Source organism: Apium graveolens, chromosome 3 (assembly GCF_009905375.1).
Source record: "Apium graveolens cultivar Ventura chromosome 3, ASM990537v1, whole genome shotgun sequence".
NCBI lineage: Eukaryota > Viridiplantae > Streptophyta > Magnoliopsida > Apiales > Apiaceae > Apium > Apium graveolens.
The window spans coordinates 76,226,955-76,248,081 of NC_133649.1; the positions used below are offsets into that span (position 1 = coordinate 76,226,955).

The 21,127-nt window shown below is 36.2% G+C and overlaps 1 protein-coding gene across 1 annotated transcript; it reads right to left on the bottom strand.

Annotated features, from left to right (window-relative positions):
* Positions 1 to 9,662: 9,662 nt before the first annotated feature.
* Positions 9,663 to 16,939, bottom strand: LOC141714356 (uncharacterized). The gene is made up of 3 exons (XM_074517879.1): positions 16,408 to 16,939; positions 15,905 to 16,347; positions 9,663 to 9,770 (listed from the first exon to the last, which is right to left on the bottom strand). Exons 1-3 carry the CDS (start codon positions 16,937 to 16,939, stop codon positions 9,663 to 9,665), a joined length of 1,083 nt encoding a protein of 360 aa, XP_074373980.1.
* Between the last annotated feature and the right edge of the window lie 4,188 nt (positions 16,940 to 21,127).

Genomic DNA, 21,127 nt, shown 5'->3' on the forward strand with positions numbered 1-21,127 from the left:
GAGTTGTTAGAGAAAATAAAGAAGTGTCAGGAAGATGTAATGGATCAAGATATAAATCGTTTGGTAGGTGAAGAATTGTGCACGTAAAAGGATGATCAAGGTATTCTTAGGTTTTCTTCTAGAATTTGGATTCCACCGGTGACGGAGCTGAAGAATGAAATTTTACAGGAAGCACATAATTCAAGGTATTCAATCCATCCAAGGAGTACCAAAATGTACAGAGATTTAAAGGAGAATTATTGGTGGCCAGATATGAAGAGGGAAATTGTGGAATGGGTTAGCAGATGTTATACATGTCAGAGAGTTAAAGCAGAACATCAGAGACCAAGTGGATTGCTACAGCCATTGAAGATTCTAGAGTGGAAGTGGGAACATATTGCCATGGATTTCATAGTGGGATTACCAAGGACAAGGGCTAATCATGATGCCATTTGGGTTATAGTGGATAGATTTACAAGTCAGCTCATTTTCCGCCTATAAATGAAAGATTTTCACTCGACAAGTTGGTCCATATGTCCCTGAAGGAAATTGTAGTTCGTCACAGAGTCGCGGTGTCTATCATATCTGATTGAGATCCAAGATTTAATTCAAGATTTTGGAAAATTTTTCAAGAATGTTTGGGAACATGACTGAATATGAGTACAGCTTACCACCCACAGACGGATGGCCAAAGTAAAAGAACGATCCAGACGATTGAAGATATGTTGCGTGTTTGTGCTATTGATTTCAAAGGAAGTTGGGACGAGCATTTACCTCTGGTAGAATTTGCTTACAACAACAGTTATCACGCCAGTGTTGGGATGCCACCCTATGAAGCCCTTTATGGACGCAAATGTAGATCTCCAGTGTATTGGGATGAAATAGGAGAACGCAAAATACTTGGACCTGAACTAGTACAGCAGACAAAGGAAGTGGTTGAAATTATCCAGAAGAGATTGATAGTCGCACAGGACTGTCAAAGGAAATATGCCGACCAGTCAAGGAAAGACATGGAATTCGAAGAAGGAAGCTTGGTATTACTGAAAGTATCACCGTGGAAGGGACTAACGAGGTTTGGAAGGAAAGGAAAGTTGAGCCCAAGATATGTCGGACCTTTTGAGATTCTAAAGCGCGTTGGCAAAGTAGCTTACGAGTTAGCGTTACCTCCGCACATGGAGCACATTCACAATGTTTTTCACGTATCAATGCTTAAGAAGTATAATCCAGATTCCAGGCATGTAATAGAATATGAGCCAATAGAGCTTCAAGCAGATTTGTCATATGTAGAGAGTCCGATAGAGATTCTAGAGGAAAGGGAGAAAGTATTGAGAAATAAAGTGGTAAAGCTAGTAAGAGTGTTGTGGAGAAACCCAAAGGTTGAAGAGTCAGCCTGGGAATTAGAAAGTGATATGAGAGAAAAGTACCCTCATTTGTTTTCTTAGGAGATTCTGAGAACAGAATCCTTTTACGGGGGGAAGGATGTAATATCAGGGATATATCGTGTAATTATTTTTGCTAATAAATAATTATTATATGTGTTCAGTATCTATTCTGTGAATTATTTGTTAAGTGTTAAATGTGCTTGGATGTTTAAAAATATTATTAATTGAGTATTTTAATTTTAAAATATAGATAATTGTCATATCTTCTTAATTATTTTTATGTTGATTTATGTTTTTATGGGAATCATATGAATTTTATAAAATCTTTTTCCGGGTATTTAAAATCTATTTTATAAAAACGGAAACCAACCGACGTCACCCATTGTTACGTTTTTAGAACCCGAAACTCTTCCGAGAACTCTTTCCTAACCTAATTGTAATATTCCGAGCATTTTCCATGTTTCGACTTTTTCGATCCGGCGTACGGTTTGTCCTACGCGGGTCCCGGCGCAACATTTTCGATACAATATTCGTTTCGGTAAATCAATAAAACCCGTATTTTCGATAAACGGGAGCTTTTTATTAAACTATCACAATTATGACCTCGTAATACGTGTAACCAGGAATTGAGACCAAGACCGCAGTACAAATTGTACTGATTTGGATAATTATCCCGAAAACCGATACCGTTTGGATCAGCTTTTATAAATAAACGTACCGTTTTATATCCGGAATGATCCAACGGGATACTAATTTTCTGTAATTATAAATAGCCTTTACCGTATTTTATTTCGTATCAAAAATCATTTGTAGTCAGTAATTATATAAATTTCCAGAGAAAATTCATATATTCATAAACCCTTCTGAAAATCAAACCACAAATTCAAGGTGTTAGTGAAATCCGTTTGGAAAGTTGGAGTAACCAAATCGAAGGTTTCAAGGAGTACTATCAGATTCCAGAACCTGTTTTACTGCAGAATCAAAGGTTGATTTTATATATTTTTAATTATTTTCGAATTATTTTTATTAAAAATATGAATTTTTGTTCGGATGATTGTTTGTATCATTTGGTAATTGCCTGTTGTAGAGCTTGTTTTCCTGATGATTTTCATATATCATACGTCTGATTTGGAGTTCAATAACATGCTCAAAAGTTGGTTTAATTCTCGAATTTTAAAATTAGGGTTTATAACCCGTATGAATGTTTTCAATTGAAATTTGGGCCTTTTTGATTTAGAGGTTATTAGCTGTTGATTTATAGTGGATTATGTTCCTTATGAAATTTGCAATCGATTGGTATATAGCTCGTTAACAGAGGATTAGTGAATCGAAGGGAGTTGTGTTTTGAATATTTGCGATGTTCGCCGGAAACCGGCGATGTTCTTGGCCAATTTCCGGCCAAGTCTGGGGTTATTTGAATGATTTGATTGCATGAGTAGATTCCTGATTGTCTGTAGATGTGATCTGGAGCTTGTGGTGAGGTGAGGAGGCCGGGAACGTGTTCTCCAGCCACCCCCGATTGTTTTCCGGCGACCCTCTGTAAAATTACAGTTTAGTACCTCAATTATTGGGGACGATGAAGTTAGGTCCCTGAAGTTTCCAGAATTTGCAAAAATAGGATTCCTGTTTTAAAATTATTCAAAAATCATATTTCCTATTTATTTTATTATAAAAATTCGATTTTAATTTCTGAAAATTCTAAAAATTATTATTTTAATTCCTAAAATTATTTTTAATTCAAAAATAAACCTGAATTAATTAGTTAATTAATTTCAGTTAGTTTTTAATCAATTAATTGATCAATTAATTTGAAAATTAATTGATTAATTGATTTAATTAATTATTTAATTAGATTTAATTATTTAAAAATGATTTAAAAATTCCGAAAAATAGTTTTGAGCTTTAAAATATAATTTAAAATTGGTTCCAAGGCTCGATAATTATTATAAAATTATTTTGAAGCCAGATTGGGCCAATCAAACCGTGTTTATTACTTCGAAATTGATCCAACGACCCATTTTAATTCCGAAAAATGTTTTAAAAATCATTTTAAATATCCGAAAGCCTGTTTATGATCCGAGACTTCTTTATAAACGTTATATCATTGATTATGTGATGTGTTATGTGTTGTATGTGACTTGTTGGTTAACTGTCGGTCTATATATTCGATGTTTACTTGTTTATCGCGTAACTTTCAATCCGTTAATCGGATTTGGGTGAAACGAAGGGTAAATAGAAGTATGTGTCGAATAGAATCGTATGAGTTGAATATTGATAGATGCTTATGATATGTGAGCAGAAGAGGCAAGGCGTAGGAAAGGGAAACAGGTAGTCGAGGAATAAGACAGTTGTGACTGAAAGCGAGTGCAGTATAATAAGCTAGTACCAGGCAAGTGTTCTGAACTTTCTCGAGATAATGTAGTGATTGATAGTCCTGTTTAATATTTCAAGTGCTTCGAAGCACTGAACCCTAAACCATGATTCCAGTTATTGATCTTGAGCCGTGAACCTGATTCTTTCTAGACCATTGATTGTTGTATACCCAAATACGAACTTCAAATATACGATACTACTCCACAAATACATACAAACTAAATATCAAATACTGAACCAGATTGCTTACACACTCAAACCATTGTATCTTATGCTCTGAAAGGCCAAACCCTTGAAACCTTGAAACAAGGATTCTTTTGTTATCCAATTCTTTCATTACCTAACAATCAAGCTTTGAAAATGCCATATTGATTCTTATGAAGATTGAAACCATTTCATTATTGAATGCCTTATGTTATTAATGATTCTGTTTATTGTTTATTACTGCTTATTCTATTATTATGTTAGAATTGGATTGTTTTTATAAAATTGTGGACCAGATTTGTTAGGCCAATGTGTGCCTTGGATCCAGTAGTTAGAGCAGTGCTGCGTGCTTTGCTCGGGGTTAGTGCGTGACTGATCAGCAGCCTAACCTTGGTTTTTAAAGTGAAAATATAATATCCAATTCTAAATCATAATATATTGTTCACTTGATACCATAACCATTTTCACCTGATGATCATTATTCTCAGTTTTGTCATTGTGACTTGCTGAGCTAGTTAGCTCATTTGTACGATGTTCTATATGTTCTTTTCTAGTTAAAAAGGAACCAGTTGGTAGCGAGGATCCCCAGTCCAGCGCGAGAGTTAGGGGTTTAGGTTGATCAAGTTAAGCTAGTAGGTTTCTTTTGGAATAATTTTAAGTTTGTAATAATGTTTAATACTCAGTGCTGAGTTGGAATAGTTGGGATTTGAACGGTTTGTAATATAAGTGTTTGTTTGGCTTGTGTGCATACTTTAACCTGTTGCGGATCCGTGGTAGTTGGTAAGTAGGGTCACTGCATATTATTATTATCCTTATTAATGTTATAAGCAGGTTATAAATAGTGTGTGTGTGTGTGGACCCCAAACTTCTGACCCGGGTTTGGAAGGCGCCACAGTTCTAGTCAGCCAAGACCCTCCAAAATGGGAGATCGCCCCGACCTAGTCTTGACAGAGCCTCCTACTAGGAGGTCCTGGTCGGCTAGGGCAAGGGTGTCGAGAATTTCTTGAAAAATTTTTGTTTTCCGATTCCTTTACCCTTCCTTTGAGAATTTCTTGAGCCTTCTTCGGGATGGGCATCCTCGAACCTTCTTTCGCGGACATCCTACAAGCTTCGCCCCATAACATTTGTTAGGGCGAAAACACGTGCTAATATTCACGCAAGTATACGCGTTCGCAAGTAGTATAAGATATAAATCAGATTCGTTCCCACAGAGACTGGTTTAGGTTAAGTTCAATTTATGCACCTATGCAACAATGTATGGTTATCGCTCAATGCTAAGCCAAATAACAAATTGGGTTTTTATTAAACTAAGAGATTATACTAAATAACATTAACTAAGAGAATTGAGGTTGAATTACTATATATGACAAACATGGGATTCTAACTTCATTAAATACTTCATTCAATTGCGTTATTGTTTTTAACCTTAGCATGTGATGGTGATGACACTAATCAGATAACACTAAACTGATAAACGCCAACTTTCGTTGCACGAGTACCATTCTACCAGACATCCACACAAGAGATAGAATCTGAATAGGAACCAATTATATTGAGACCCAATATGTCTATAGAATTTGATAACATAACGGTTTAAGCATAAGTTATCCATAATGATTACATAGGGCAAGTAAAACGGTTAGAGTTACCCACTAATCATGCATACAGATACATGAACCTATGCTAGCATGGCAAGTTCTAAACCTCTATATTCACTGTCGCTTCAATAGAGATTAACACGCGATCTTATATGTTAGATACGCACATAAGATGAATAAGCACAACCAATACTAGGATATCAATCAATCACCACACACCAAGATATCAAAACAAATTAACTATAGAAATCCATAAGTAATTCCGCTAGAATCCCATGACAACGATTATCCCATAATTGAACTCATCGTCACCATGGGTTCCAATGAAATTATGGTATAAACAAGATCTTAATAAACTAAATAATAATCAAAGTACGAATAAACAAGATCTTGGTTCAACAAGAACGAAAACGAGCATCCAAAGTTACAACTAATTCAAAGAATCACAAGTTAAAAACAAGATCTTCTTTTTCGGAGTTGTTCTGTGCTTCTAGGTCTTCTCCTTGGTATCCCAATCTTCCCGGATGATGAAAACCCTTCTTTTAAGTATATATACGCCCCTAGTGGACCTGGACCCTTAAAATCGTCAAATTCCACTCGAAAAAGGCTTTTTCAGCGAAATCAGCGACCAGCCACGCCTTGGGCGGCCGCTCAGCTCTCCGGGCGGGCGCTCATCTCTCCTGGGCGGGCGCTCAGCTCTCCTGGGCGGTCGCTCAACTCTCTGGGCGGGCGCCTGGGACCTGTCTGGAAAAATTTCTGATGAATCTTGTTTTGGCCATAACTTGAGTTCTACTCGTCAGAATTAGGCTATTCAACTGCCCACACAAAGCTATTGAGATTCTCTACAACTTGACAATGGCCTTGGCGTCCAATTCTGATCACTTTTTATCATATTTCCTTTAAAAGATCTTTTCTTCATATTACTGATACCTAAAATGCAATAACACAAAACACATCAAAATACCAACAACTTAAGTCCAAAATACCAATTTAAGCTTGTAATAAAGCGTTCCAAGTGGATATAAAATCCACTTATCGACATTCTTGAATCTTTTCTTGGGGACATCCCTACTAGTTCCCGAACATCGTTGGACGTTCATTCGAGGACTAATAGTCAGCTCAAACTCTCCATTTTAGGAGGTAGACCCAGCCTAAAAGGCCAAGGAGTTGGTTTGTGGATTTCCTCGGATATTTTTCTGATTGAAGAATATTTTGGGCGACCAAGACATCTGTTCAGGCACGTCTTGATCGTCCAAGAACCTCCATTTTGGGGGTCGGCCCGGCCTTGTTGGACATGAGCTTTATCTGTGGGTTTCCTAGTTGGCTGGGGCGTGGGTTCATGGAATTCCTCGAATTTTTGTCCCTGAATTCCTCGAACTATAACCTTCTCAAGATTTAGTTGTGGCTATAGTATGCCATAAGCAATTATTTGAGAGTTAAATCGTGTTCTGTTTTCCTAATCTCTTCACTAATTGCTATAATAGCGAAAATAATCTTGGATTAAGAGTAATGTCCTAACTTTGGCTTTTATTAAGCTTTTCATAAGCTTGGTTTGAGGACTGATACGATATCTGATATCTTGTATCATTTTAATCATTTGTTGTGTCCTTTTTTTCGTGTTTGATAAATTTTCTTCATTTTAACGGTTTTTTCCTGAGTGCTACCCGTAAAGGCGAACCAGCCTGTGTTTTGAATTGCTATAGTAGGTGCCTCTTTTTTTATTAATGAATATGAGAAGTGTTCATTTTCGTTCACACTTTCGTTTCTCAATTTCTCTTAAGTTTTCTTTGCTTCTAAAGCTCTCAAAATTTCAAGTTCTTATACTTCCAAGATGTCTGAGGGTCACTTTAACAAGCCTTCCCCTTCTGTCGAGGAGGTGATGAACAAACGTGCAAGGATGCAGTCACTGAAAGGTAAAAATCTAGTTCCCCTTTCTCTTTTAACCATTGCTCAAATAGTTTGAAGAGTACATTAGATGATTAGCTGATGAATATCATAGCACTGTTAGTCTTGATCATTTCCAATACCAGAGCATTCTCTCTCGAGAAGAGTTGGATAATTTCAAGTCAGGCTACTACTTCCTTGACTGGATCAAGGCCACTGAGCATATTCCAATTAAAGGACTTGAAATTAGAACCCCACTAGGATGTACATATACAAGACAACCTTTGATCTCGGGCAAAGTTTTCTCGTGTATTCTTTCATATCTCAACTTCTAGCGGAGTTAAAGGTTCATCCCTGCCAGCTCTACCTCAATGCTTAGGCTTTAATAATTATGTTCATAGTGAGGTGCCACGACCCTGGAATCCTTTTGAGTGTTACCATGTTCAGGAGCATCTTCATGTTGAAAAGTTCTCCTACTACTAAAGTCGGTTGGGTTCAAATTCAACACGGGCCTCGGATTCAGCACATTGTGAATTCATACTCTCTTCTAGACTCTATTCGCAAATGAAGTCAAAATTCATAGTCTTAGAGTGGGAAGGAGGTGGCTGGGGAGAATATATTAGACATGACTTCATTTGTCATGTCGACAGTTCTCACTATATTATGGTACTTGGTCTTCTCGAGTTGCATACTCGCGACCTTCTTATTGCAGAAGATGGCAAGACCCCTTATTGGAATTTTTTCACTAAAAAGAAACTTTTGGAGGCTGACCTCAGTGGCCTAGCTCTGGAGGGTATTTATTTTCTTTCTACATCATTTTTAGTCAAGTTTCTTCTTACACCAATTCTTCCCTTGTTTTATTTCAGCCATGGAAGGTTTGGACATATTAAATAATAAGGGCGATACTGTCAGCGAGACGATGGCGAGGAAATATGCTGAATAAGTGAATCATATCCCTAAGGTCCATGCGTTCCTTGAACCTTCTTTCTCTAGGAATAAAAAGGTTAAGGGTTCAGACGGAAGCTCTAAGACCCCCTATCCATCATGGGGTATCTCCACCCAGGACTCAGTGTTCGGGAATCTCGCGCTTGTATTAGAATAGTCTAAGTGTTGCATCACTCCTCCCGACCTTGTCCATGTTTCTTCAGGTGAAAAACTCCTCTAAGTGGAGATGCATGAGGCTCATGCCTATTACCATGTACTCCTAAATTTGCTAAAATTTTATTCGAGAGTATTGTGGTCGGTCAAAGGCCATAATTGGGAGGTCGCCCCCTTAGGTTTGCCGAGGATCCTTTTTTGAGGGAAGCGTGGTCGGCGTAAGGCCGCTATTTTAGGAGTCTAGCCCTCTAAGGTCGTTCGGGGCTTCCTTTCGAGGAACATAATGGTCGGCCAACTTTTTTTATGGAGTTATCTTTGTTAAACCTCTCTTTTTCTTTTTGGGTAGGCCAACACCTACATTGCTACCTCCTCTACTCAAACTGTGAAGCTGAGGAGTGAACACGCGATATTGCAGGTTTCAATGGAAATGCTTGAGGAGTAATCCAAGGACTGGGAATCTAGGGCCCTCTTGGCAGAGGAAATGGCTTCTCACTTTCAGAAGAAGCACTCTAAAGTCAACAAGAAGAAGAAGATGGAATGGATGAAGCTTATCGATTAATACCATCAATCTGAGGAGTTCCTATAGCTAATGAACTCTCACGATGCATCATGTCAACTTGTCTATTGGGAGGAACAGAGGTGTCAATGAAGTTAATAGCATGTACCCGAATATGGTTGATCCAAACCTCTTTACTTGATCTTGGGCCATTCCCGAGGTCACCCCTGTTGGCAAGGCATCTGGCTCCGGACTTGAGCTCGCTCATCAACACTCTGGATCTAGCTCAAGCCATAGAGGCTCTGGATCCAAAGGCAAAGCATTCTCTGTAAGTCCCAACTCCAAGGGACCCCTTTATAAAAAATTCGACAACCTGTGTCAAGGAGTATGTGACGCCCTCAATCTCGGGGTTAGGAAATGAGGAACCACACACCAATATAATAATACCATAATAGAAGAATATAATAAAACCCCGATAATGACAAGACCTAACAGGATAAAGTATGAGACAATATTATAACTACCAACCAAAATATAAATATTACAACCCAAAATATAAATAAATTCAAATTATTCGATTCCGACTAGGAATCGACAGATAACCTAAAAGTATCTGATTCATTTATTACACTTCCAACCATTGCTTGCTCATACAACATCTACATGATCTGGCATCTGAAAACCTACGACACGGTAGGGACCTCCAGGAATGCTCTTATGAGCGGTGCGCCTAAGTTTGGCCATCTTCTTGCTTAACTGCCATGGTTAGATCAAAGCAAATAAATGAGCAAAGAAGCTCAACAAGTAAGTACATAAGCAGTTCTAAATATCAACATAAACAACATTAATGAAGGCATTCTATTTCTGAACAAAACTGAACTAGGTGGCAATATTCTTTTAACGGCTAGGTAAAGGCAATGAAAAAGGTTCCGGGTTTTCAAGATTCAAAGTTTGGGAGAAAGCCGACATTCATCACAAATCAATAACAGGGTTCTCAAAAAGTTACTCATTTTAAAAGGTCATTCAAGCTCTGAGAATCAATAACCAAGTTAAATGACAGGGTTCTCGACCAAGATTCATAGCTTTAAAGCAGATACAACTCATTTTGTTTCGTTTCAAGTAATTAAGCAAGTTGCTTCATCAAAGATATACATTACCCTTTTTAAAAAATATTAAAGAACCCTTGATTGGAATATCCATCTTTTAAATATAATACGGGTGATCAGCCCGTACTAATCTCCATCCAGTCATTAAGGTACCTATGGCTTTATTTCATCCTTATAGTGGACTAGCCCCGCTAGTCTCTTATATGACTGGACTAGTCCCACTAGTCTCTTACGTCTCTATCCAATCTTCAAGGAATTCATTTGGAAAACCTTTTTGTTGGAATACAAGAAGTTCATCTAAATTCAGTTTTAACATTACCGATAAGTGAAATCATTTGGACACTTGTAAGTCGAAAATCATTCTTAAGTTCAATTTAAGAATTCATGGAAAGTGAATAAATCGAATGTATATGGGGATCATAATTAAAGTATTGACCAAATGTTGAACAAGTATATAAGTTCGCAATAAGGATAGTTCCAAAGAAGGATATGTAACAAGGTATAAAGGATATCAGGCGACCTCGGTTAACAAGATATAACATGTGAAAAGTTCATAAGGCTCTCTTTAGGGCCAAAGGATCATCAGTTAACAGAGTATAGGAAAAGAGTACTAAGTTCTAGGAACAAGGGGTTATTAATAGGGATCATCACAAGGATTGATAACTGACTTATTCCAGGGAACAATAATAGGGTTTCTGAAGAATCAATAACAAGGATCTTTCATTCTATCATGACATCATCAATATCCTCTATATAATAATTCATAATAGAAGGCAGAGTTACTTGTATCAGAATATTTCCTGATTAATGGAACCTGAGCTACTTCTGCCTAAGATTTCCTTTCCTTTCCCAAACTGAATGCCTTTGTTATCTAAATCTACAATACAAAACAGAATCCTATTTAGCAACTTGATCAAATCCCGACGTTTCTCAGAACGTCTAATTTCTACCCCAAACATGATAAACACTTATCTTATATACACATCCATAACATGTAGCACATAATAGGATATACCCTTATATTCTTTATAACACCAATTAGTCCAAACTTTATAGATAACATATAATCATCAATTTCAAGTAACTCGATACTACATACAATCTATTCACTGACTCGCAAGAGTAGGACATGACGTATTCATAATTACGATTACCCTTTATACAAAGAAATCTACAAATCACAACAATCAACGATCTAACTAGTTCTTATCATATACCTTAATTATAATTAGCAGTTCGATTAACCAATTACTTGCGACTTTAACTTGACATACTTCGGAAACACAACATGCAATATAACTTATACCAATATCAACATAACGACTCACTAGGTCAAATAACACGAGAATCAAATCCATGAACTCCATTCTTTATGCACCTTTTAACCGAATCATAAGTCAAATTTTGTAACCAAACTCACGTTTCACACATGCATGTTCTTCAATCAAGACCAAACATAACTAAGGAACATCCTTATATAGATTAAACTTATCAAATACTTTCGAACTAATTTTCCTAAAAAAACGGAAGCTTCACATAGGTTTTTCGAATCAAAATCAACATGCATTCACAAAATCTTGACATGCTTACTTAAAATTCATAATCCAAGTCGAATTCAATTCAACAACTTGTGTACAAAACTTTATAAATCATATTCTTCATATATCTCAAATCAAAACTTGCAAATCCAAATTCAAAAATTCAAATCACTTATATAATTCGATATGCACCTAAATAAACGAGTTTTTATGATTTTCTAGGGCTCAGCCACAACATTACAACCCACCATCGGCTCACTGGAGTTCATCGCCGGTGGCGGTACGGGTTCGGGGTTGCCCAACCGGCCTCCAACTGAAACCCCACCAATTTTATTTAAACTAAATTATTACAACCAACATGCAATCAATGAACAACAATTTATGTAAGAATCAAGCTAAGAATCCGAGCTAAAACAAGAACCGAGAAGTTAACACCATTCAAACCTAAAATCCTAAGATGGATTTGAGTTTAGTTGAGAGAATTAAAGAAAATGGAGGAGAGAAGGAGATACAGAGAGAGAGAGAGAGAGAGAGAGTTGACAGAGCTCGAGAGAAGAGAGAGAGAGAGAGAGAGAGAGAGAGAGAGAGAACCGGGTGAGAATAAAAGGAAAAGAGGGAATGAGGGTGTATATATAATTGCCAAAGGGCAATTTGGTAATTGGCAAATTAAATTCTGCATTTTCTTTTCCCCTTTTCTAATTCTCTAATACACTAAGCAATTTTGATAATACATTATTATCTTACAAATCCGGAAATTATACCACTCTTATTTTTAAAATCAAGGATATGAAATTAGCTCTTCACCCGTATTTTTAAATAAAATATTTAAGCAGATAGATTATTTATTAGGGATTTTACAAGTAAATCCCAAATATTAAAAATAAACTTCATAAAATGATTTTTAAATATCAGGGAATCCAAATAATTCCAACTATCATTTTTAAAAAGAATCTGGGATTATTCCAGAACTAATGAAACAAGTTTAACACCTTGATCACATTTCAATTATTTAATAGAAAATATATAAGGACCATTAAATCCTTATTTAAATCAAATAAATCCTTTTTAAAATATTTAAAAGCTCACAAATTTGCAATTCATACACGTACTCATAAATAAAACACATTCACATCACACTAGGCACCACCATTCTCATTTATATACCTTAGCACATAATGCTCTTTTTAATTACTGATTATGCGGGTAATAATCCCGTGATAAAATAGTTAACAAAATAAATTTTTGATTACAACTCAAATCATATAGACACACAGAGGTCTTCTCATTTATTACAACTCGTTATAATTCGACCATCTTTTGAATAACGGGTCTCGTTCTACTTGACGGCCCGACAATCATAACTTAAGCTCTTAGCTGACTCATCAAACTGGAACGAGAGCTTGCCCATTCCTTATTACTATTTCACAGAAGTTATACATAAACCACAAAAATCATTTAACCTTTTATTTTATATACATAAATCCACATAATCCACAAGAACTATACTTTATTCATATAAATATATCGCGAAAGTCCTAGTCGCTACAATCTACCCCCTTTAAAAGGATTCTGTCCTCAGAATCTAGTCTAAACAAATAGATGTGGATACTTTTCTCGCGTTTCACTTTCTAATTCATAAGTTGATTCTTCAACTTTAGGATTTCTCCACAACACTCTAACTAACGGTACCACTTTATTTCTAAGCGCTTTCTTTTTGCGATTTAGAATTTGCATGGGTTGTTCCATATAAGATTGATCTTGCTGAATTTCCACTGGTTCCAACTCGATCACATGGCTAGCATCCGCATTACACTTCTTTAGAAGAGAGTCGTGAAACACATTATGAAGATGTTGTATTTGCGGAGGTAAGGCTAACTCGTAAGCCACTTTTCCAACTTGTTTCAATACTTCCAATGACCTAATATATCTAGGGCTCAGTTTTTCCTTCTTTCGGAATCTAGATAAGCCTTTCTATGGGGATATCTTTATTAACACCTTATCTCTGGGTTCAAATATCATATCCTTTCGATTTTGATTTGCATATATCTTTTGTCGATCTTGAGAAGCTACCCTGCCTTTTGCGAATCATTTCCAGTTTCTCTTTCATTTGTTGGACCAGTTCCAGGCCCAACAGCTTGCGCTCACCAACCTCATCCCAATAAGTAGGAGATCTGCATTTCCATCCATACAACACTTCATAAGGCGGCATGCCAATACTCGCATGATAATTGTTGTTGTAGGAAAATTCAATCAATGGCAAATGATCGTCCCACTTTCCTTTAAAATCCAATGCACAAGTTCTCAACATATCCTCGATCGTTTGAATAGTCCTTTCGCTTTGTCCGTCTATCTGCGGATGATAAGCGGTGCTCATTTTCAACTTCATTCCCAAATGATCATGAAATTGTCGCCAAAGTATCGAGTTAAATCTCGGATCTCTATCAGACACGATAGACACTAGTACTCCATGATGCATTACAATTTTTTCTAGATATAGCTTGACCAATCTGTCCAATGAGAATCTTTTATTGATAGGAAAGAAATGTACTGACTTTATCAGTCGATTGATTATTACCCAAATCGCATCATGATTAGCCTTAGTCTTTCGTAATTCTACCACGAAATCTATCATGATATGTTCCCACTTCCATTTAGGTATATCCAGTGGTTGAAGCAATCTACTCGGTCGTTGATGTTCCAATTTTACTCTTTGACACGTGTAGCACATGTTTATCCACTCTGCAATTTCCTTTTTCATATTTGGCCACCAATAGTTCTCTTTGAAATCCTTGTACAATTTCATACTTCCCGGATGAATTCAAAATCTCGAATTATGCGCTTCATGCAAAATCTCGTGCTTTAATTTCGTAACATTAGGGATCCAAATGCATGAACAATCTCGGTATATCCCTTTATCATCCTTTTGAGCTCTAAACTCTTCCCCGGTCATCTTATCCTTTTCGTGGTCCATCACTTGTTCTTGACAACGTCAAATCTTTTCCAAAATCTCTGGATGATACGCCATCGCGTACAACACTTCATTTTCCATTTTCAGAATTTGTACCTCTATTTACAACTTCTCGAATTCCTTGATCAATTCTTCGAATGAAGTCAACAGACTCAATCTTTCCTTGCGGCTTAGCGCATCCGCTACAACATTCGCCTTTCCGGGATGATAACTTCTCGTATAGTTGTAGTCTTTGATCAATTTCAACCATCTCCTTTGCCTCATGCTCAACTCCTTCTGCGTAAATATGTACTTTAAACTTTTATGATCCGTATAAATTTCACATTTCTCTTCATATAAATAATGTCTCCAAATATTAAGAACAAACACAATTGATGCTAGTTCTAAATCATGCGTAGGGTACTTTTGCTCATGCGGATTCAATTTCCTTAACACATACGCTATCACCTTTCTGTGTTGCATCAGAACACAACCTAATCCTTTATACAAAGCATCACTATATATCACAAATTCACCTTTATCATCAGGAAAAACCAGTATCGGGGCTAAGACTAATCTTCTTTTTAGCTCTTGGAGACTTTCTTTACACTTATCTGTCTAAACAAACTTTTCATTTTTCCTTGTCAACTTTGTCAAACGAACAACAATCTTAGAGAAATCTTGAAGGAATCATCGATAATAACCAGCTAATCCCAAAAAGCTTCTCACTTCCGTTGGAGTCTTTGATCTTTCCCAATTCATAACAGCTTCAATCTTTACAGGATCCACTTTGATCCCTTCACTATTGACTACGTGTCCAAGAAATTGAACTTCTTTCAACCAAAACTCACATTTGGAAAATTTTGCATACATTTTATCTTTCCTCAGAATTTCCAAAGCAATCCTCAAATGCTCCATGTGCTCCACTTCTGACTTTGAGTAAATCAATATATCATCGATAAACACTATCATGAACTTGTCCAAGTATTTCTTGAATACTCGATTCATAGGATCCATAAAAGCAGCTGGCGCATTTGTCAATCCAAACGCCATTACCAAGAATTCATAATGTCCGTATCTCGTTCGAAACGCCATTTTGGGTATATCTTCTTCCTTAATCTTTAATTGATGATATCCAGATCTTAAGCCGATCTTCGAAAAATGTATAGCTCCTTTCAGCTGATCAAACAAGTCATCGATTCGCGGGAGAGGGTACTTATTTTTGATAGTCAACTTATTCAATTCGCGATAATTGACACACAATCTCATGCTTCCATCTTTCTTCTTTACGAACAATACTGGTGCTCCCCATGGGGAAACACTCGCTCGAATAACCCCTTTATCTAACAATTCTTGCAATTGCGTCGCTAGTTCCTTCATTTCAATAGGCGCCATTCGATAAGGAGTTTTCAAAACTGGTTCCGTTCCAGGAGCCAAATTAATCGTGAACTCAATCTCTCGATCTGGAGGTAGTTCAGGTAATTCATTGGGAAACACATCAGGAAACTCTTTAACTATAGGAATGTCCTCAATCTTTAAGGATTCCTCATCTACATCCTTCACATGAGCCAAGTAAGCTCCGCATCCTTGTCGTAACAATATCCTTGTCCGAATTATCGTTAGAAACTTCTTATCTTGCCTCTTTCCTTTGAATATGACTTCAGCTCCATCCTTGGTTCTCAATTTCCCTTTCTTATTTCTACACTCGATTTGCGCATCGTAGTTTGCTAACCAATCCATTCCTAGAATAACATCAAATTCTCCCAACTTAAACGGAATTAAGTCAGCAAAAAAGTGCCAACCTTCTATAACAATATCACATTCAGGACAAATTCTATTGGCAACAACTTCTTCCTCATTTGCTACTTTTATAATCAAGATAGATTCTAAAGGGTACGCAACATACTTTATTCTATCCATAACATTTTTAGAGATAAATGATCTAGTAGCTCCAGAATCCATTAATACTTTGACTTCTACTAAATTTATAGTAAGCGTACCTGCTGCCACATCTGCATCCTGCACTGCATCTTTCATTGTCATATTGAATGTTCGCGCCCTTGGCTGAACTATTTGTGTTGGTGGAGGCGGTGGTCCAGCATTCCTAAGAACATTTGCCTTTTGAATAGGCTCCTTGAAATTCTTTGCCATATGGCCAACTTTTCCACACTTAAAACAAGTCAGCTCCAGATTTCCCGAATTTTTTGTGCATTCAGATGAATAATGCCCTTTCTGGTTACACTTGAAGCACGTCATGTTGATCTTATTGCATTTTACAGGGTTTCTCTTTCCACAAGTCTTGCACTCCTGAATCTGGGGTCTACTCTCCTTCATTGAATGTCCCTCTTTCTGAAAACGATTCCCTTGATTCCCATTTCCGGGCTTAAACCTCTGAAATTTCTGGTTCTGATTTCCCACATTCTTTCCAAACTTCCCTCTAAACTTGGAATTCCTTGATCTTGTTCTGATTCCTTAAACTTTCTTTTCTTTCCTTCATTTTCCCTTTTAGTCGCTTCTCTTTCTCCTTCTATAATCATGGCTTTCTATACAAAAGCATCGTAAGTCCTTGTAATAACCCCAAAAATTTTGGACTTTTTGTAATCCTTATGAATAGTGATTTTGCTGATTATGCTGATTAAGAAAATTTTTCATGCCACACTATGTAGGAGTTCTTTTATTGATATTCTGAGATCTTATTAGTACTCCATAAAATATATGAGTGTATGTAAAGATCGTCAGAATCCAAATTCGAACACTTTGATTTTTCCCAAAAATCCACCAGATACCGAAAGAATTGAGTAAAAGTTAACATGATTAAAAGGATTTAAATTCAAGGATTATAAGAGATGATCATAAAAGGAATATAAAATATTGAGAAAGGTTTAGGGGAACCCAAGTAATAAGATCCCGAGTATGATCCCTCAAACGACAAACGAGAACGAAAGTTAAGCGAACCGTATAACAGATAAGCGGTCATTAGCCAAGTAATTAAGAGTTAATCAAAGAGGTTAGTGGATGATGATGTCATCACACAACAAGGAGAAGACATGTATTAAAAGATGACACAATCATGATGACATAGGCATGACAAGTAAGGTTGTTTAGTTGGATGATTATTAGCCAAGTAAAAGTTACCATGGTAAAAATCTAAAAATTTTCCAAGCCAAAAGGAAAGCAACCAAGCAAAATATCATAACACAAAAATTAGAAGTTGACTTTGTTTCCCAAGAACAAGGCTCTCGGCTTCTTCATTTTCAAGAAAGAAGAAATTGCAAACTCCAAGCTTCACTTCAAAATCAAATACAAGGTAATTATGTTAGTTTCGCTATGATTAGATAAGTATATCCTAGTCCTTCATAATCATTTTCAATAAATCATTGAAGAAGAGAGTGAATAGTGTTTTCAAGAATTTTAAATTGTTTTATCTTATGTTTTTGGTTAGATTTATCTTTGGTAAGGACTTTCAAGGGCTATTTCAAGCTTCTTAGTTACTTCTACTCACCAAGGAAGGTAAAACCTCATACCCTAGCTTTACTTTGAGTATTTAGGAGTGGTTTTGATTAATATAGTTTATGAGAAGCATGATTCTTGTTTGTTTAGAGTTTGGTTGGATTTGCAGTGATTTTGAGTTATGAATCTTGGTTATTGGTTAATGAACCTTAAGTATAGTTTCTTGTTTGTGATTGAATGAATTGGAAAAATCATGAGGTTATGGACTTATGTAGTAAGGTTTGGATGAAGTTTGGTTGTATTGGTGGTTATAAGTTGGTTTGTAGTTGATTGGAGTAGTTTAAACATTGGTAATCGCGTAAACATAGCCGTCATAATGCCCGTTTTCTTTCAACTGCTTGTTTTTAGTGTTCGGGACAGAAAGCTAACTGACTAATCTGTAACTTTGCCATGTTTAGCTATATCGTGTCGTAAGCTTCATTTTTATATGTGGTTCACTTGAATCCGATGTACGGTTTAGGAGAAACGACCGTTTTAAGTAACGGCGTTTCACGAGCGAACCATTACCCCTCGCTTTACTTTGAAACCTTGATTAAGATCCTTAAATGACGAATTGGAGTACAAAACAATTATGTAAGATTAGTTGGTCAGTTGGTAGAGTATTCGCGAAAGAGTCGCCTTAAAAAGTTAAACGGTTAATTTTAAAAAAATTGTGGAGCCGACGGTACTCTAGCGACTTATGTGAATCGTTAAGCGCAAAAGCGAATGTTAGGGTCCAATTGGTTAAAATCTAGTTTCTTAAGCGACCGTGGTCTAATTCCGGCTTATGTTTTTGTTCATAGGTTACCAGACCCACTCTAAACTTAAGTCTACCCCGGAACGCTCAGGAAAGTTCTCTACCCGTATAACTGTTGTTGTGATGTATATATGTATATGCATTATCTTGTGATAAGTGCATGATTATTATTAGCAAAGTCTTACGATATATTGGAGCATGTTGATATGATATATATATATATATATATGCATGCCTGTTTCGTAATCTTGATATCTTGTTATCGATTTAATTGCTTATAAACTGTATAATACCTATGTTAGAGATAAGCAGTAGTTGCGTATACCCTTAGCATAGGGGACCCGAAGGTGAACATTTTTCTAAACCGGGAGTCGATGTTCCCAAGAATAATATATATATATATATATATATATATATAGTTTTCTATAACTATTAATCGAATAAGGTATATTCGATAGTTTTGAATAATAATCAAACTTATTTTCGATTATTCAAATAAAGATCGTACTTTCGTATAAGTATATCTTTTGTTATTTATTATTCATTTCAAGCATGAGTTTAAAAACTTCTACTTCAATTATTTTTATAGATATTATCATTTATGGGAATATTATTTAAATAATAATATTAAGATATTTTCAAATATATCGGGACTAATATTTTATTAAATCATCATTACTCTAAACATTCTTTAAAATATTTTCGAGTCTTCAAAATGAGTTTTAAAAAAGTTAGAGCGGATCCCAAAACACGTTTTCAAATTTAAGATCTTCCTTTCGAAGGGGACTTGAATACTCGCTCAAAAATCTAAGGGATCCGGCTCTGTGGTATATTTTATATTCGCAACGAGGTTGCTATTTTGAGAAAACAATTTGATTACTTGCCCAATATTCGGGAAGTAAGTCCATCTAATTGAGTAGCATAAGCGACAGGCCGGGGTACGGTCTATGAAGGTGTAAGAGGCTGGGTGACAGTCCATCCACGTGTGAGTGGCCGGGTAACGGTCTAGCGCGAGGTCCTAATGCGGCCAGGGTGATGACCAGCAAGGAATTCATCCATCTACAGTAGAAAAGGTTACTTATTGGTATCTTGGCCTGATCAACAAGATATCGGGTTTATGCCAATATTCTCTTCGTTCCAAATTCATTGGATATTACAACTATGTTTATACTTTTCACAATAGATGTTTTCAAGGAAAGTATGAGATATACATATATAGGTGTGTATATATATCGGGAATTAAGGAAGTATCTCATAACTTCATTTTTTTTGAATGATATTTTAAAGATTGAATATATTCAAGTCTTATCTTGTAGTCTCATCTATGTGATGTACTTTTAAAACTCATTATAGCTTGAACGGTGGTAGTTCGAGTAGTATTCAGAAAAGATATAAGTATATTAGAGTATCTTGTAGCTTCATCTTTTCAACTTATATCTAGTTAATGATTATCTTATGCATGACAAAGATTTTCAGAAAAATGTTAAGACAAGGTTAGATATATGAGATCACCTTGCAATGATATTTTTCTACAGTTATAAATTGGAACTCTGTGTATATTATACATGTCAGAGAATTTCAAGGATTTTGAAAATTATATACATATATATACTAAATATTTTGTGACTTCGTCGCATTAAGATATCAAACTTGGTTCATTTCTGCTTGACCAAGACTTTCATGAGTACTATGAGAATGCTCATATATTGTTAATTATTATCCACATTATTTCGGTGGGCTTGTTGCTCACCCTTGCTTTCTTCTTTCATCACATAACAACAGATAGACAAGATGAACAAGACCAAGCTCCCAATTCGCAAGTGGACAGGAAACGTTCCGTAGTTTCCTGTAGGCGTTGATGCCGCTGTAGCCGAGGTAGGAACTACCAATAGGCTAGGTTTCAACTGTTGATGTACCAGGCTTATGTATATTATGAATTGTACTAATGGCAAAGAATATGTAAATTTATTCAGATACCCTTTTAAGGTGTAATGGTTTATAATTGTGGTATAAAATGACTTGTGTTATTTTTGGTATTCATCTCTGAGACTATAACTTGTGGTGTGTGTGTATATTATGGGGTCACAGTGCGCATTAGTTGGTTGTTTTTTAAGATTAAGTGTTATTAAGTAAAATGGAACTCGTGACAACCCGGATCCCTGATCCCAGATTTGGGGGTGTTACAGTCCTTATCTCAAGAAGAGCCACTTGACTATGAATCCATGGCTTAAGTCCTTGTTGAAATCTTTTAGCTTTCTTCGCTTCCGTATTCACAT

What these genes read in the sequence shown, in the direction of transcription:
- LOC141714356 (XM_074517879.1), bottom strand. Translation starts at nt 16,939, where the DNA reads ATGAAGGAGAGTAGACCCCAGATTCAGGAGTGCAAGACTTGTGGAAAG. An exon ending in ATGTGATATTGTTATAGAAG is followed by an intron (nt 16,348 to 16,407) that starts GTTGGCACTTTT and finishes ATGTTATTCTAG; the next exon opens with GAATGGATTGGTTAGCAAAC. An exon ending in TTTCCCCATGGGGAGCACCA is followed by an intron (nt 9,771 to 15,904) that starts GTATTGTTCGTA and finishes TAACCATGGCAG; the next exon opens with TTAAGCAAGAAGATGGCCAA.